The 18,019-nt window shown below is 45.0% G+C and overlaps 1 protein-coding gene across 1 annotated transcript; it reads right to left on the reverse strand.

The window, feature by feature from the left end:
- Positions 1-7,188: 7,188 nt before the first annotated feature.
- On the reverse strand, positions 7,189-16,063 carry LRRC58 (leucine rich repeat containing 58). The gene is made up of 4 exons (XM_028712189.2): positions 15,549-16,063; positions 13,173-13,301; positions 12,177-12,454; positions 7,189-10,685 (listed from the first exon to the last, which is right to left on the reverse strand). Exons 1-4 carry the CDS (start codon positions 16,028-16,030, stop codon positions 10,477-10,479), a joined length of 1,098 nt encoding a protein of 365 aa, XP_028568022.2. The 5' UTR covers positions 16,031-16,063; the 3' UTR covers positions 7,189-10,476.
- Positions 16,064-18,019: the final 1,956 nt, after the last annotated feature.

The raw sequence follows: 18,019 nt of genomic DNA on the forward strand, positions 1-18,019 counted from the left end.
AAACCAGAGCCTAGGGCTTGCTGATCAGAAGGCTGGCGGTTCGAATCTCCGTGACGGGGTGAGCTCCCATTGCTCGGTCTCTGCTCCTGCCAACCTAGCAGTTCAAAAGCACGTCAAGTGCAAGTAGATAAATAGGTACCGCTCTGGCAGGAAGGTAAACGGCGTTTCTGTGAGCTGCTCTGGTTCGCCAGAAGCGGCTTAGTCATGCTGGCCACATGACCTGGAAGCTGTACGCTGGCTCCCTCGGCCAAGAAAGCGAGATGAGCGCCGCAACCCCAGAGTCGGCCACGACTGGACCTAACGGTCAGGGGTCCCTTTACCTTTACCTTTTTTAACTGAGTATTTTATTGATGGCTTCTCTGTTTCTAATGATGGATTTATTTGTACAGTATTTGTTGCATTTTGCATACTAAGCGGTATATCACTGTTATCAATGATGATTGTTTTCTGAGATGGGGGGTGGGATTTCCTCCTAAGGCCTTGGGTCATGGGCAGATGACCTGGGCTGTCAATACAGCTGTGCAGAGTGGCTGGGGAAACCCAGCTGGATGGGTGGGGTATAAATATATTATTATTATTATTATTATTATTATTATATCACGGCCAAACATCCCTGACCCACCTGTCAGCTCCTTGGTATTCTAAAGAACCATGTAAGGGTAGACCAGTAACTAGAGAGTAAATGGTAAAAGACTCATGACAAATATGACCAAGCACACATGGGAATCTAACTGCAGCAGCCAGTAAACTCTCCACTTTTATTTCTAGCCAAAAATCCCATCTCCAAGGTTTGCACAGGTAAACGTGTAAGGTTGCATAATATATAAAGCAGGACATGTACAGGCTTAGGAGAGGTAAAAGGGAAGGGACCCCTGGATGGTTAAGTCATGTCAAAGGTAACTATGGGGTGCGGCGCTCATCTCGCTTTTCAGACCAAGGGAACCGGTCTTTGTCCACAGACAGCTTTCCGGGTCATGTGGCCAGCAGGACTAAACCACGTCTGGTGCAATGGGACACCGTGACGGAAACCAGAGCGCACAGAAAAGCCGTTTACCTTCCCGCCGTAGCGGTACCTGTTTATCTACTTGCACTGGTGTTGCATTCAAGCTGCTAGGTTGGCAGGAGCTGGGACAGAGCAACGGGAGCTCGCTCTGTTGCGGGGATTCGAACCGCTGACCTTCTGATCGGCAAGCCCAAGAGGCTCAGTGGTTTAGAGCACAACACCACCCGTGTCCCCTTAGGAAGGGGATGACAGCTCAGCATCGACTGATGTTCTCACATTCCACCAGGCAACTTCCCACTGCACAAAGTGTACTATCGATTACAGCTCTCGCCTGTCCTATGCTCATTGTTTTGTGGTATTGTGTTGCCTTTTGAAGTCCACTTCTTTTGTTCCAGCAGCTGAGGGAAAGCATCTGTTTGCTGGTGGGTGCACAATGGGTCCTCTTGGTACCTTGATAAAACTATTAACTTTGCAGCTGTGGCTGGTTTTGTTTGTTCGTTTGTTGGGAAGGAAGGGGGAAAGAGCGCTGTGCAGCTTTGCTGCAAGCGAGGCAGGAATTTCCCCATCAAATTGCACTTCTATAGCTGGCAATTCCAACTGGAGCTGGCTTGGTAATTGTTATTCTCAGTCCAGCACCTCGATTGCTGCTGAGACTGCTACATGCACAAGTGACTTAGTCACGGACTCCTATGTGACAATGCTTATATTATACACCAGTGACTGACATAATCAGCAATGATCATTTATGGGCACGATCCCATCAGCGAAACAAAGTCTCATCTCATAGTCTTGAGAACTTAAAAGATCAGTGAAATAGCACCTCTGTTAGAACCAACCGACATTCCCCAAACAACTCCCCCTCAGCTCCCCAGAAGTCCACATCACACTGTATTTGAAGTTTAAACAATATTTGCTTTTTCAAAAGTAAACACTTTGTGTTCATAATTCAGCTTTGGGAACTTAAAAAGCAAATGCAATTGCCCTCTTGTAATATGCTGCTTCCTTCACCACAGCTCTATTAGTAGAAGTTTTTTACATAAAACAAAGCAAGTTGTGTATATTGCAGGTTATTCGAGAGCTGAATTACCTCCAGTCCTCGATGGCATGACAGACAGAGCTGAAAAATCATCCCCATCTATCTTTAATCATCCCTTTTTCAAATTACACAAACCTCATCATAACAGGCCCAACTATAAATTACTGTGTGCCAAAGGAGGAGATATCCTATCAGCTTGATCATTAATAGAAGTTATAAAGATGTATCACTACACATTAAAGCTTTAAGATGTACCACCGCACATTAAAATTACCTACACTCACACTGCTCCTCGTAGTTTTGTAGGTTTTTTCTCCCACAGCAATCTGTCATGCATGTGTGTGTGTAAAGGTAAAGGGACCCCTGACCGTTAGGTCCAGTCGCGGATGACTCTGGAGTTGCGGCGCTCATCTCGCTTTATTGGCTGAGTGAGCCGGCGTACAGCTTCTGGGTCATGTGGCCAGCATGACTAAGCCGCTTCTGGTGAACCAGAGCAGTGCACAGAAACACCATTTACTTGCACTTTGACGTGCTTTTGAACTGCTAGGTTGGCAGGAGCAGGGAGCGAGCAACGGGAGCTCACCCCGTCGCAGGGATTCGAACAGCCGACCTTCTGATCGGCAAGCCCTAGGCTCTGTAGTTTAGACCACAGCGCCTCCTGCGTATATATATCCCTTTCCAGTATTTTTGCTATTACTTAGTGTCCCATTATATCCCCTTCTACGTTAATGTATTATTTTGGTCCTTCGATATAAATAAGAGCGCTAACACTGGTCCCTCGCCACATGTCTAACTGGTGCTTCTCACGTTTCGGGTGTAGTCACTTGTTTCCCTAGCACCATCTTCTCATTAGACTAAGCCATTCTTTTCATTACATTGTTTTGTTGTATTACTAATTGCAGAGAAAAACGTTTTCAGAAATAACTTTAACTGTTCCTCATAATCTAAGCTACTTACCGCGGCTACTCCTCTGCTCAAAAGCACACATGGAAGGACTTCGTTAACTTATCTACTGGGGATCTCAAGATGCCTCTGACAAACTGCAGATCATCCACTCGTTAAGCCACTTTATTATTAGGAAATGTGATCTATTCCTGTCTGGTCCCCTGAGCTTCCCAGTCTACTGAAATATTTAACGTCCATTTTTGCTGAATACAAGCAGCTGTTGGGCTCCACGGTTACCTCCTCTGAATCAGTCGGAGATCTGCTCACAGTGCTGAAGAGAAAAATCTACTCTGCTGGTTTCTTGTTCTGCAGCATGTGCAACATCACACTCAGCAAGGCAGGGATATGTATCTCTCTTTAGACTCACCGGGGAAAAACCTCAACGCTGGAATTAATCTTAGCAAGACAGTATCACAAATGTATCGCTTCTACCTGACACGGTAATATGGCAACCATAAATTTAAGGATTTATTTTTTTAAACCCACAACTGATCAAATCCCATAGGTTGGGAATAATTAAAAGAGGTAAGAGGTATAGTTAGAGCATGGTGCTGATTACGCCAAGGCTGAAGGCTGGATCCCTGTATGGGACAGCTGCATATTCCTGCCTTGCAGGGGGTTGGACTAGATCAGGGGTCTGAACCTTTAAGACAAAAAGAGCCACTTGGACCCGTTTCCGAAGAAAAAACAAATGGGAGCCGCAAAACCATTGCGACATTTAAAACAAATATAACACTGCATATATTGTTTCTTACCTTAATGTCCGATCTGACAGCGGGCGGGAAGGTGACGTCGGGACGGTGCGTGACTAACGCACGCACCGCCCCCATGCGACGTCACAGCCAGTACAGCACCCGCCACAGTGGGGAGTGTCGGGGCGCACAATGCGCCTCCTCCCCTCGCTAGTATCCGCCCCAGAGCTGCGGCAAAGGTGTAAAAGAGCCACATACAGCTCCGGAGCCGCGGGTTGCAGACCCCTGGACTAGATGATCCACAGGGTCCCTTCTAACTCTACAGTTCTGATTCCATCCCAGTCGTTGTTTCTTTAAAAGTTAAAGTCAATTCAGGTGGCTGCACTTTCGAATAGAGGAATGGGGAGGTAGATATATTCAATAGGGTACATCCATATTATGCTCCATGCAAGATGATGTTGTGTGTAGCCACCTGTTCCCATTAGGTAACAACCATTTCTGATTTTTTTTACTCAACCTGTCGATCTAGATGGGTCCTCAAAACATCTTACAAAAAAGAAGATTGAAATGCAACTTGCCTAAAGGTTGCTTCTAAGTCTTCTGATCTGTAGCACTGCTTTGGGGTAGCTTGACTGACCCACCCACACAAATTCCAGGCCTTATGAGGACATTGTGGCCATTTTCATTGCTATTCACCCCAGTTACTTCTGTTGAACTGCAGGCACGGTTCTGTAATCTATATTCCCTTTTGCTTATGACTGCAAAGTGCTTTCATGGTCCAGAGGCAGAGTAGAGGTGGGTGGGAGAGGTGTAGCCGCTGACTTTAAAAAAACCCAAGGACAAAATCTTCTTTATTTTTGAAAACGCAAAATAAATGGTAAGTTGGCAATATGGCAAGCAAACAAGCATGCTGCTAAAACCTGTAGGACTTAAATAATGTAAGAAGAGAAAGCCTAGCCTAGCCTAATCACAGAAGAATTGCTTAAGGATAGACAGAAGTATAATTATTTGTTCTCTTCACTGTAGAAGGTGCAGATCAGCTTATATACCTGCACTGGGATTTGTTTTCCGGAAGCTTGTCTGAAGAAGTAAGCCAAATAGAACTGACAAAAGATTAGGTTGTTGAACTTAGCAATAAACCAAAAATCAATTGATTTACTTCAGCCTACCTGCCTTGTGGCTGAACTTTCGCAGCTACTTAATTTGTCTTGCTGCTTTTCATTTTCTTGACACTCGCTGCATCTATGAAGGCTCCTCCACAAGCTAGCCCTACACATGTAGGCTAGCAATTTTTTGTAGCTCTAATTATATTGCAAGGGCCTAGCTGAAAAAAAGAGTAGTAATTTTATCAGCTGCAGTCTTAACTACACTTAACTGGGGGTAACACCCAGAGCTCTTAGTAGTTCCTATTTCTGAAGGAACATAAGGCTGCACTGCAAGTTAGTTTGGTCCCTCTTGGAATGTATGCAACCCACTTTAGGCCTAGCTAAATTTATACTTTATTTTTAGACTCAACTAAAAATTGAATTCAGTAAAGAAACTTTTATAGAGATTGTATACAATTAGCAAACTAATTTTTTCAAACGGCAATCTTTATGTAGCCAAAACACTTCTATCCACATACAAGAGAAAAGTGTCATTGAGCTTTGGGAACCCTAAACTTTGCATAAACAAGAGACTAATTCAAAAACATGTGGGGGAGAGCAGATCAGTGAGGGCTGAGCATGCTCAGTTGCCATGCAATGCTGGCTGACTACTGGAAGGGTGGGGGAGGGGGGCAGAAATAAGAAAAAAACAGGGTTCATAAGGAACATATGTTCTAAAATGGGGCATGGCCGGCTTGCTAGGACACCAAAGAAGAGAACTCTACACATCAAAGTTGTGTTGCAAGCCCACATACAGCGGTGCCCCGCAAGACGAATGCCTCGCAAGACGGAAAACCCGCTAGACGAAAGGGTTTTCCGTTTTGGAGGTGCTTCGCAAAACAAATTTCCTATGGGCTTGCTTCGCAAGACGAAAATGTCTTGCGAGTTCCTGCAGGGTTTTTTCCCTCCCCCCCCTTTTCCCAAGCCGCTAAGCCGCTTATCAGCTGATCCGCTAAGCCACTAAGCCGCTTAACAGCTGATCGCTAAGCCGCTTATCAGCTGATCCGCTAAGCCGCTTATCAGCTGATCCGCTAAGCCCGCTAAGAGCACTAATCCGCTAAGCGGCTTGCTTCGCAAGACGAAAAAAACGCAAGACGAAGAGACTCGCGGAATGGATTCTTTTCGTCTTGCGAGGCACCACTGTATATTGAAACAATGCTTTTAAATATACTGTACAGCCATACCTTGGTTTTCGAACATTTTGGCTCCCAAACACCACAAACCCAGAAGTTACTGTTCCGGTTTGTGAACTATTTTTGGAAGCCGAACGTCCGATGAGGAAGGAGCTTCCTGCAGCCAATCAGAAGCCATGCTTTAGTTTCCGAACGTTTTGGAAGTTGAACGGACCTCTGGAATGGATTCCGTTTGACTTCCAAGGTACGACTGTATAGAAGATAACCAGATGAAGAGGCAATGGGATTATTAGATAAAGGTGTTAAAGAGTATTAGAAGGAATACAGGGAAGATAAACCAATAATGGTCACTGTAAACGCTGAAGAAATCTACACACAAACCATTGTTTTGGGGGACGGCATGGGCAGAGCAACCAACAACAGAGTTCTAGGGGAAATGTTTGCAATGGGCACAAGTTCCCATGTGAGCTCAGGAGCCAAACATTTTGCAAAGTGGTCCCTTGTGCTCAAGCGCGCTTTCTCCATAACTACCCATCACCAGAGTTTGCCTTTGCAAACTCAAGGATACATGACACATGGCTAGAGAGAAATTGCCCCATTACTGCATTTTCCGAGTCTATAGCCTGCTGGAGGTGTGTGTTGTGGCTGGAGGTTGTGTTACACTATTCCAACACAGTGTGGCAAACTTATTTCATTTGTTCCCTTCCGCCTATCTTCAATGGGAGGAAAAATACTTGCATCACAGACACACTTAGAGTAAAGTCGAAATGTCACTGTGGGTGTACTTCTGAAAATTATGTGTAGAACATTATGCCCTGCACTTTTATACTAATTTGTCAGCCACCTTGAGGGTGTTCAGGTCAAAATCCTTTTGTCAGGTCAAAATCACTTTTATAAATCCTATAAATAGAGGTGATAAAAAGTATCATTTTAACAGGATACAGAAAAGAACCCATTTTTTCTGGTGGTGGGGGTACAGGGAGGGGGGGACTATCCTTTCACTACAAGAAATCATTGTGTGAGCTTCCACTAGCAAGACTCATTAGTTGAATCCATCCCAAACACTGGAACACCAGCCAAGCTATTTGACACTTCTCCCCACAAACAAAAAGAAAAGATTTTAAAATTATATACAGTATAGATTACACACTGGGGGAGGTGGGCATTTTGCAGCACATATATCCAGGTACAATTACTTCACATAAGGGCAAAACAGACACTTAAGAGTCAGGTGCAAGTTTTAAATAATTATTTGATTTAGTGTTCAAAAGCTCCTTAACAATTCATAATGACATACTTTTAGAAATACAGAACTTTGCAAATCTAGCAAAGTGAAGTTATACAAACACAAGGCACCCTTAAAACTTGGTAAAGCAAATATAAGGCACATGATTACATTTAACGAGAGAATTAGGTGAAAACTCCGGATCAGAGTTCACTGTGCAATCAAGCATGCTAGATAAACAAGCAACGTAGTTTGACTGGAAAGTTTTTTGAAGATGGGAATTATTTTCAAACCACACCAGGCTCCAGCTCATCTGTTTGAAGTGTCCAAGGAGCTTTTTCAAGCAGTGAAAAACACATCTCACTGGTGCAGTTTAAGATGATTAAAATGACTCTTTGAAGTCAGTAACAAAGCAGCACTGTAAGGATTAAGTTTCATTACTTCCCATCGGTTAAATCCCTCCCATTCATTGCCACTAACTAAAGAGGACCAAGATCTCCCCCTTGCCAAGCGATCCAAAGAAGCTTTCAGTAAAAAGAGAAAAAGATCAGGAAGGCCATTCAGAGCCCCATGAGAAAGTGCATGAGTACCTTTGAAGGGATACTGAAAGATTCTACAAATCCTGCAAATCCTAACCAGAGAGAGAAGCAGGAAGACTGGAAACTGTAGAAATTGCTTCCAGTCAAGTAGCTATTTTGTCCTCAAAGCCTTCCCTACTGATCTTAAAACATTACACTTGCATTTACAAACAGCCCATCTGTTGTTTTTTTGGCTAAAGAGATGGCAGGAGGAAGAAACAGCAGGAAAAATGGAATTATTTACTCACTTTCAGGGTTAGCTGAAATGAGAATAGTAGCTAAAGCAATGAGAATGCTTTGATGAAGGCTAAAAATGCCTGTTTGGTAGTGAAGATTCATAAAAACAGCAGCTTTAGCTAGTATTCTGAACACCAATTCAGAATATTCTCACATATTAAGGGTTGGAAAGGAAAGTATATACTCTCTATACTTATTTTCAAAGATGCTAGAAAATTCATCAAGATAGACTGGAGGTAAGAAGTGCGCCTGGGTGGGGCTGACAGTAAGTATCAAACTTTTTTTTTACTCCATTTATTCACAGATTCAATCCTACATAAGAACCACTAATAAGGAAATACGCTGACAATTCATGGCTCAAGCGACAAGATTTAATTTGGTATTGCTGCTATGAAGTTGTGGGGGGTTTTCACTGTATGTTATTGAACTAGAAGTGGGGTGATTTGATTTATTTTCTAATACGTATATCCTGCCTTTTTCCCCACCATGGAATCGAAGGCTAAATGAAGCAGGGAAATGGGAGTGGAAGTGGGGTGGTGGAGGTCAGATTTACTGCTGTCAAATATCAAAACAGAAAAGGGAAAATGCTCATTCTTCAGCTAGAAAGAATAGCAATTTACGTTATTATAAGAATGAGCATTTGTGGGTCATCTCCAAGAGAACACTTCCAACATCAGTATGGAGAAGGATCAGCGCACTGGGAAATTCTAGGAAAGAATGAATATTATTCCATACTCAAGAGCCCGCAAGCATCCACTCTGCTAAGTGTGTTCATGTTCCTCCATAGATCTATCCATTCTAAACAAAGATTTCTCTAGACACAGGAATGTCAAGAGATGGGTAGAAACAGAACTGCATGCAGGTCCAAACTTTATCACTAGCACTAGCCTCTTGAGACTCTTCCTAATAGCCTTGTCTACAGGAGCAGTAGGAGGATTCCCTTCTCACCCAACTGCTCTGTGCCAAGGGCTTTTCTAGATGTGATTTCTTCTCCAAGCCCCAGTACCCAATCCAAATGTAATTCCTCAAAACAGTGTTTCCATTGCAAATCGATAACTTTTCTCAGCATTATTCCCACAATACTAAATTCATTGTTCAAAAAATGAACACTCTGCGCAGCGAAAGCAGAAAATCTTGAGAAAAGTCACTGTGGATCTTCAACAAAAACAAGTGACAGAAACAGGTAAAAGGTGTGTGAAAACACCTGTCACTTGAGAGGAGCAGCACATCCTTTGAATTTACAGATCTATTGAAATGGAGTGCTGTGTGACGTTGGCAACTGTTAGAGCTATTGATATCTCTAGTGATCAATGAAAATTCCTATCTGTCTCTTATTCTGTAGAATTAACAAAAAAAATACTTTAAAAAAATCTTCTGCAGAGGCTAGACACTTGCCTACTGTACATGATAGAATCTCCAACAGTGACAGATAAGCACAGAAGTGGGCAAAATCCACAGGAAGCCAAAACTAATATGAGAAAGGCAAACTGAGTTGCAAGAAGGAGAGAAGGGTCAAGTGTATGACATAAAAAACCTTTGCCTTGAAGGGAACAGGGAACATTGTAGTATTGGTAGAAACGCCTGACTCTTCAGAGTGATATAGCTGCAAGGCATCATATTATTGTAACCACCGAAGTTTACGACGTAGCTATGCTCTTTGAGCAAATATTGTCGAAAGCATAAAATTCTTAAAAGAATGGCACTTGTGTGTGTAAGAACCAAGTTGGAAGTAAAGGATTAGTTTGCAATTTACTAGTTAGTTACACTTTTGCTTCAGATGGACTTAGACCAGGGCAGGTAATTCTTGGACCACAAATTATCACAGACAGTGATGTAGCAACTGTAACAAAAAGGAGAAAGTCCAAAGAAGGCACTAATGCTGTAGTGCAAAGCAATGTAATATAAAGAAAAGCATAGTTCTGTTAACAGAGCAGAAGACCTGGTTATAGGCAGTGAACCCAGCCAAAGCAGTATCAAAATTAAGATATTTCTGTACTTTGGAGGAATGTTGTTAAAAATAAAGACCAAGCACCTCCATTGAGAGAGAGAGATGTTCAAGTATGGCAGATGCAGCTGCTAGCACTCTTTCCATCCTGCACTATCATATTGTTATTTGTTTTATCACAGTGACAAAGATCAGTCTACTTCATCCTTAGTCTCAGTACTGAAGTACTCAAATCACCCTTTTAACTGGTCCCCAGTGCCAAAAAGTCCTGAAATATCTAACCCTAGAATTATTTCCCCAATAGCATTACCTTCAAAGGTTCCTGTGTCAATTTCCACCCAAATGCACGAAGTAACTTTAGCCTCTCAGGACACACGGCCCAAACTATTCTGTTTGGCCACCCACATTTCTATGAGCCACAAAGTAGAGACAGGTCAAGGTAAGGTTCCTTGGATGTCTCTCGCACAGCAGCAGACACCGTAGTTCCACAACTGCTTTTCTTAACACGATTCGCATCTAGTCTTTTCCTTCCTTCTCCTAGCCAAGAAGAACTTTTTGCATCCTGCGCGCTGCAACAATGGCTTCGTCTTCTGAATCGGACTCACTCTGGGAAGTCGAACTCTGAGATGCAGAACTGCAGGGGGAAGAGCACTCTGGTGAACACAGGTAGTGCATCAGAGGAAGGCGGTACTTCCCACAGAAGTCCACAAATTTGATTTGTCGGACACAGCTGTCAAAATAGACTCCTATGGGCAAAAGAAACGTAGTTTAAGACAACAGATGCTTTCTTATTTATAGTTAAAGTGTGCATGTATCTTATTTGTTTAATTCCTATGCAATATTTAACTGTGTCCAGTCAACACAAGGAATTCCCCCCTCTTCTTCCCTTGCATCCGCCCCAAATCTGTTCCTAAGGGGTAGGGGGAACCCCTTTAACAGATTGAAGGGGTGCACAGGGGAAGGGGGCAAAGTCCTATTGCACAAGCAAAATCTTTGTGCTGATTACACATTACTGTACTCAGTGCTATTTTAGATTATCTTTCTTCAAAAGGCACTAACAAACAGGAAAACCCTGCTGCTGATTTAGGCTGTCTCTGGTTTTAAACTGATGGGCCAGAAAGCAGAAGTGGGCTATGACCCATCCTAACTAGGTTGAATTAGTGGCACCATTCTCTTTTCCACTCTTGAGGATGGGAAGGTATTTTAAAGAAATAGGTGAAGGGGTACTACTGATTGCTAACTGCTTAACTAGGTGGACCGATGACAAAAACAAATCCTACTAGGAAGTAGGAGAAAAACAAATGGTGAAGAGATAGAGATGGAGAAAGGTAGATGTAAACAGTAAAATAAATAAAGTTCCATGGTGCATGTTGCAGTTAACCACTGTTGAAACAATTCTATTCAAGTCTACTCTTCACTTCACTGGGGCTTATTCACAGGTAAATGTGTATAGGACTGCAGCCTAAGTCTCTGTTCTGAAAAGGGGGATGACTCCTTTCCTAAATGAAAGGAAGTTCTCACAGTTCTGATTTAACACCTATTTCTCCAAATTATCTTCCAGAAAAGTTATTTTTTTTTCTGGGCAAGAAAAATGCAAGGTTGCCTTACTGAAAGCTGAGGGCTAGTTTGTTAAGTACAGTGGACCCTCTGGATACAAACTTAATTCGTTCCGGGGGTCTGGGCGTACCCTGAAAAATCCGCAACATGAGGAGCTGCTTCTGCACATGCGTGCGGCACGCAGAGCGCGCGACGAAACCCGGAAGCGCATTCGCAACCTGAAAGTTATGTTACCCGACGGTAACGTAACCCGAGGGTCCACTGTTTATCATTGGTTCCTATGCAGACAGGGATATATTTTGTACTAGACATTAAATTGCTATGCCCTAATATTAAATAAAATTGACTGAGTAACCTCACATGTGAAAAGCAAGTTAGTTCCTCATGCGTCAGCTTTAGAAATAAACCTGAACAATTTGGGCACTAAGTCAAGTCAAGGCTGGGCTTTGCATGTCATCCAAGCCGAAACTTACGATTAGCACAAGCTGTAGCCAAGGTTTGAATGTTGCTCATGGTCACTAAGGAAAGTGGGTAACTATGACAATGTGTTTGATCAAACCTTAGGTTGGCTTATCATGGCAGTAAAAAGGAACAAAGTGGCTGTGAGTCCTCTCCTGGTGCCTGTATCCTTGTGTAGAAGCCAGGAGGAATGTCCCACAAGAACAGGGAATAGGGCATACCTCCACATTTAGGGTTGGGGCAGTTGCTGGCCAGGCTCAAATAGCGGAGGAGATTCCCAGGGAGGTCACTAGAAACATAAGGAACATTGCGGGTTTTAATGGTGCGTCCAGCCAGTTCTTGGAGACTTGGAGGATTGTAGGTCAAGTCACGGACAAATCGTACAACCAGTGGGTTCCCACGCAAACTCAATTCTTCAAGATGAACCAAATTGAGGATTTCCCGAGGAAGGTATGTCAGCAGGTTATTGTGTAGGCTAAGGGAGCGCAAGGAATGCAACCTGGAAACCAAACATCAGAAAACCTGGGGTAAGGCAATGCCATAATTCCAGTCCTCCGGTCCCTCTTTCCCTTACGCTTCCCATAGGAGAGCCTATGTCTCCTAGATCAGACCTTGAAAATTCCTTTCAAGAACCCAAACATATGCACTATGTTTAAAGCGCTTTGTATGTTCAAAGGGCATTGGACTGCTGCTTTGATTTAATGGCTTACATCCTGGTTTTTGCTGCTGTGATAACTTCACTTCAAACTTCAGATCATACACAACTCCTTTCCCTTCACAGGTTTGCATGAGATTATTTCCAAACCATTCAAATATGTCCAAATAACATGGCTGATACAGAAAGCAAAACTGCATAGACAAAACAGCCCTAAACAGACTAATGAGAAATCCAACGGAGACAACTGGATGCAAGATCCAGTATTGCCATTTTTGCATAAATTTAACAGTACACATCAATGTGATTAAGCTGCCTGATTTCATTTAGAGACTTTTCCTATAGCACACAAATTGCATGCAGATTGTCATATGACACAATTGCACAATATGTTTTGTGACACAGGCGTGCTGTGAAACCACAAATAATCACAACTGGCTTGCACACACAAGAAAGCACCTTGCATGCTTCTTCCTACACACAAATACCTGCTGAAGCCGGAGTTACCAGGTTCTGAAGAGCTAGATATATTCAAAACTGTTAAATTGCTCAAAATACTCACTGTGCCAACTGAGGGGGAATACTCTGTATCTTGTTATCACACAGGACTAGGTAATTGAGTAAAGGCAGATTAGCCAACTCTGGTGGAATCGAAGTAATGAAGTTTCCTCCAAGGTACAAAAACTCCAAACTGGAAGACAAAGAGAAAAGCGACACAAAAAGTTTATAGCAACGATTTCTCTCAGCTCAGAATTTCAATTCACAACACAACCCGCTTTTGGAAAGAACACGGTGCAAAGGACCTGTACGGTCCGATGAGATTTTACATAAGAGCGGCTGAAAGCAGAGCCATGAGAAAGGTGAAGCGCCCGCCTCGGGCGGCCGAAGTGCAAGAAGCAGCACTGTCTGCTCCACCACAGAGCCGGCCCACCCATGAGACAAGATGAAGCGTCCGCCTCAGGGGGCTAAAGCACAAGATGTGGCCCTCCGTCTGCCCCACCACGAGGGGGGCATTGTGTCGTGTGGGGAACCTGAGCGGTGGCGTAAGTGTGGGGGATGTGGTCGCATGGGGTGGCAATTCCCGTATCACCTCGGGGGGCAGGATGGGACAGGTAGCTCCTGCCTGACAAGAGATGCAGTTGAACTGAGGGGTAGGGCGGCCACGATCATTATTACAGTCAAACCTTGAATCCCGAATGGCTCAGTTGCCGAACAAATCAACTCCCAAACAATGCAAACCTGGAAGTAAGTGTTCCAGATTACAAACGTTTTTCAGACGCCGAACGTCTGACGCGGCTTCCACCTGAGTTCAAGAAGCTCCTGCAGCCAATCGGAAGCCATGCCTTGGTTTTCGAACAGTTTCAGGAGTCAAATGGACTTCCGGAATGGATTACGTTCAAGAACCAAGTTACCACTGTATTATTATTACTAATTGAATTTTTATACCACCCCTATACCTTTTAATGAGGATGAAAGAGGAGAGCGCAAAATATGGTCTGAAGCTCAACATCAAAAAAACAAAGATCATGGCCACTGGTCCCATCACCTCCTGGCAAATAGAAGGGGAAGAAATGGAGGCAGTGAGAGATTTTACTTTCTTGGGCTCCATGATCACTGCAGATGGTGACAGCAGCCACGAAATTAAAAGACGCCTGCTTCTTGGGAGAAAAGCAATGACAAACCTAGAGAGCATCTTAAAAAGCAGAGACATCACCTTGCCAACAAAGGTCCGTATAGTTAAAGCTATGTTTTCCCAGTAGTGATGTATGGAAGTGAGAGCTGGACCATAAAGAAGGCTGATCGCCAAAGAATTGATGCTTTTGAATTCTGGTGCTGGAGGAGACTCTTGAGAGTCCCATGGACTGCAAGAAGATCAAACCTCTCCATTCTTAGGGAAATCAGCCCTGAGTGCTCACTGGAAGGACAGATCCTGAAGCTGAGGCTCCAAGACTTTGGCCGCCTCATGAGAAGAGAAGACTCCCTGGAAAAGACCCTGATGTTGGGAAAGATGGAGGGCACAAGGAGAAGGGGACGACAGAGGACGAGATGGTGGGACAGTGTTCTGGAAGCTACCAGCATGAGTTTGACCAAACTGCAGGAGGCAGTGGAAGACAGGAGGGCCTGGCGTGCTCTGGTCCAGGGGGTCACCAAGAGCCGGACACCACTAAACAACTAAACAACAACAACAGAGTTGGAAGGGACCTGAGGATCATCTAGTCCAACCCCGTGCAATGCAGGAATATGCAGCTGTCCTGTATGGGGATCGAACCTGCAACCAGGGCCGGATTTAGGTCTGATGAGACTCTAAGCTACTGAAGGTAATGGGGCCCTTTGTATGTCCAGCTGTCCTTTGTCAACAACAAATTGTAGCTGCTTTTTGTGTTGAATATATTGCTATATGGTATATTTGGACAGTGTTCTCGAAGCTACCAGCATGAGGGAGGCAGTGGAAGACAGGAGTGCCTGGCGTGCTCTGGTCCAGGGGGACACGAAGAGGCGGACACAACTAAATGACTCAACAACAACAATTGTTGTTCTCGAATTGCCTCCCTTAAAAATCAAATTGCCCCCCTGTGGGGCATCTGACCCACGTTGGGAACCCTGGGCTTAGTCCTTCCCCCTTAATATTCTTCATAGGGTCTCTTCTCCGGTCTTCAGAGAGTATCTGGAAGTGGGGAGGCAGAAAAAGCTCCTCCTTTCCTTTCCACTCTGCACTTTTAATCCGAAATCCTGCGCCCAGAGCTCGGAAACTGGGCGTTTGAATGAGACTCCCTGTCGCCAACTGCGCCTGGAAGAAGGGGAGTTTCGAAGGCTGCTCTGGCCCAGGGGGGTCACCCAGAGGCGGACCCGACTCCTCCACCGCCCCCCGCCCGCCCTGGGCTGCGGGTCTCCCTTCTCCCTCCCGCGGGCCGAGCCCCTTGGCTGCTCCTCGTCTCACCTGCTGAGCTGCTGGATGGCGGGCGGGATGCCCTGGAGGCGGTTGCTGCCCAGGCTGAGGCTCCGGAGGCGGCGCAGGCCCAGCAGCGCGCCGGGCACTCGCGTGAAGCGGTTGCCGCTGAGGTTGAGGACGCGCAGGCTGCGGGCGAGCGGGGCGCCGGCCAGGCCCTTGGGCAGCGAGCCCTCGGCGCCCAGCCGGTTGTTCTTGGCCAGCAGCGTGTGGAGCCGCGGCAGCTCCAGCAGCTCCGCGCCCAGCGCCGCCAGCCCCGTCCCGCTCACGTCCAGCACCTCCAGCCCCGACGGGAAGCGCCGGCCCAGACCCGCCGACAGGCCGAGCTCCGGCGACAGACAGGAGGCCGGCGGCGGCGCCAGGCGGCGGGTCGGCGACGCCGCGGTAGCAGCAGCAGACGAGGCCTCCTCCTCGGCCTCCGCCTCGGCCTCGCCAAGGGCCTCCGCCTCGGCCCGGCCCGGCTCCGCCGCCATCGCGCTCCGTCTGAGGCGGAGGAGGAGGAGGCCCCGGAACCTGCGCTTCGCCTGGCCGACCCGCTTCCGTCCTCGGGGCCGCGGGCCTTATACAGCTTCCCGGGCGGCCTCGCTTTCGGGGCGGCCTTTTGCTTCCCTTCCTCCCTCTGGAGGGATTTCTCCTCAGGTTTAGGCGCCTCCAAAGTGGCGCTCAGTGTTTAAGTTCATAAAAATTGGGATTTGGGAAACCGTTACAAGGACATGCCATGAAATCCAACCGAGGGGAAGCGAGGGAGTCACTTAACAAAGTTAATGACTGTAATTTTCAATAAGGCTGTGATTTATGGTGGTTTGTTTGTTTATAATGTTGTGAAAACTAATAAAAAAAATTTGGGGGGGAGGAAATCAAAAGTAGTGTTCAAAAGGATGGAACGGTGAAATTGAGGGAAATCGGCAACGCTGCTTTAAAAACAGCGGAAGTTAAAATACTGAAACATGATGATGGTGATTTTAGTATTACTATTATTACTACTATTTTTTATTATCATCAACATTTCTACAAACCTCCCTATTTATTTATTTTCTACCTACCTGCTTGTTTCTCTCATTTATCTATTTCATAAAATTTACACGCCATTGTAAAACAACAACACCTTCAAAGCAGTTTACAAAAAGACGAAACGGTGAAAGTGAGGGAAATCCACAAGGTTGCTTTAAAAACAGCAGAAGTTAAAATACTGAAACAGATGGTGATTTTTTAATTACTATTATTACTACTATTTATCATCATCATCATCATTTCTACAAACCTGCCTATTTATTTTCTGTCTACCTACCTTTTTGTTTCTCTCATTTATCTATCTATTTAATAAAATTTCTACGCCATTGTAAAACAACAACACCTTCAAAGCGGTTTACAACAAGACGAAACGGTGAAAGTGAGGGAAATCTACAAGGTTGCTTTAAAAACGGAGCAGAAGTTAAAATGCAGAAACTGTTATTTTATCTCCCTGCTTATCTGTTTATGGTCTACCTTCCTATTTGTTTTTCTCTATTTCTCCTATAAAATTTGTGCGCTGCTTCATTGTAAAACAACACTGCCCCAAAGCGGTTTACAAAAAGATAAAATGGTGGGTCGTCAAATTAGAGATTTGTAGAATTGGAAGGGGCCGCGAGTCTCATCTAGCTCAACCCCCTGCATGAATGAAAACAGAGGAGAGTCGTCTGTACACTTCCCTGGCCATTTGCAACCTTGAACTTGGCCCTTGCAGCAAATCGGCCAACAGTGCAGCTATCTGAGCCCAGGGGTTTTATGCTGCAAGATCTCACTCTTGTCAGCAGTTGTGCTGTAGCATTCGGCACTAACGGCAGCTTCTGGATCAAATATAAATTATTAGATACTTATTTATACCCTCTCCCCCCCCCCAAAAAGAGACTCAAGGTGGCTTACAGATAAAAATTAAAAACATGCAGATTAAAAACGGGGGATCATTCAAAAACAAACATAGAATTAAAACTATGTGTGTACACACACACACACACCGCACTTAGAACCATGCAAATAATTACAAAAAAAAGCACAGCACCAGCCATTCCATTAAAAGATGTCAGATCCTTGTTGCCATAAGAAAGTCAATGCATTCCTGACATGGAGGTGGTGAGGGGGTGGTGCTTAGAGATGGGAAGGCCTGGGAAAAACCCAGAAAAATTAGGGGGGGACTGTCCCCCCCCTTCTTTCCAAATGGAAACAAACGGCTTAGGGAGTACAGGAAAAAAATGGGTTTTCCCCAATTTTCCTGGGTTTCCCCCCCGACCTTCCCATCTCTAGTGGTGACTGGGGCCTGGCCTAGAGTATTCCCTGGCCGGCTCATTTTCCAGACACGGGACTCGCTTTTTTGTCTGTTGAGTTTTGGTAGGAAGGAGCTAGATTCCATCACACCAGCTGCCCCCCCCCCCCCCGCAATCTGAAGCGTTAACGGCCCAGACACAGCTCCTGCCCCACCAATCCTT

The sequence above is a fragment of the Podarcis muralis genome, chromosome 17, assembly GCF_964188315.1.
Source record: "Podarcis muralis chromosome 17, rPodMur119.hap1.1, whole genome shotgun sequence".
NCBI classification, from domain to species: domain Eukaryota; kingdom Metazoa; phylum Chordata; class Lepidosauria; order Squamata; family Lacertidae; genus Podarcis; species Podarcis muralis.

What these genes read in the sequence shown, in the direction of transcription:
- LRRC58 (XM_028712189.2), bottom strand. Translation starts at nt 16,030, where the DNA reads ATGGCGGCGGAGCCGGGCCGGGCCGAGGCGGAGGCCCTTGGCGAGGCC. An exon ending in GCCATCCAGCAGCTCAGCAG is followed by an intron (nt 13,302 to 15,548) that starts GTGAGACGAGGA and finishes TTTGTCTTCCAG; the next exon opens with TTTGGAGTTTTTGTACCTTG. An exon ending in CCCCAACCCTAAATGTGGAG is followed by an intron (nt 10,686 to 12,176) that starts GTATGCCCTATT and finishes TTTTGCCCATAG; the next exon opens with GAGTCTATTTTGACAGCTGT.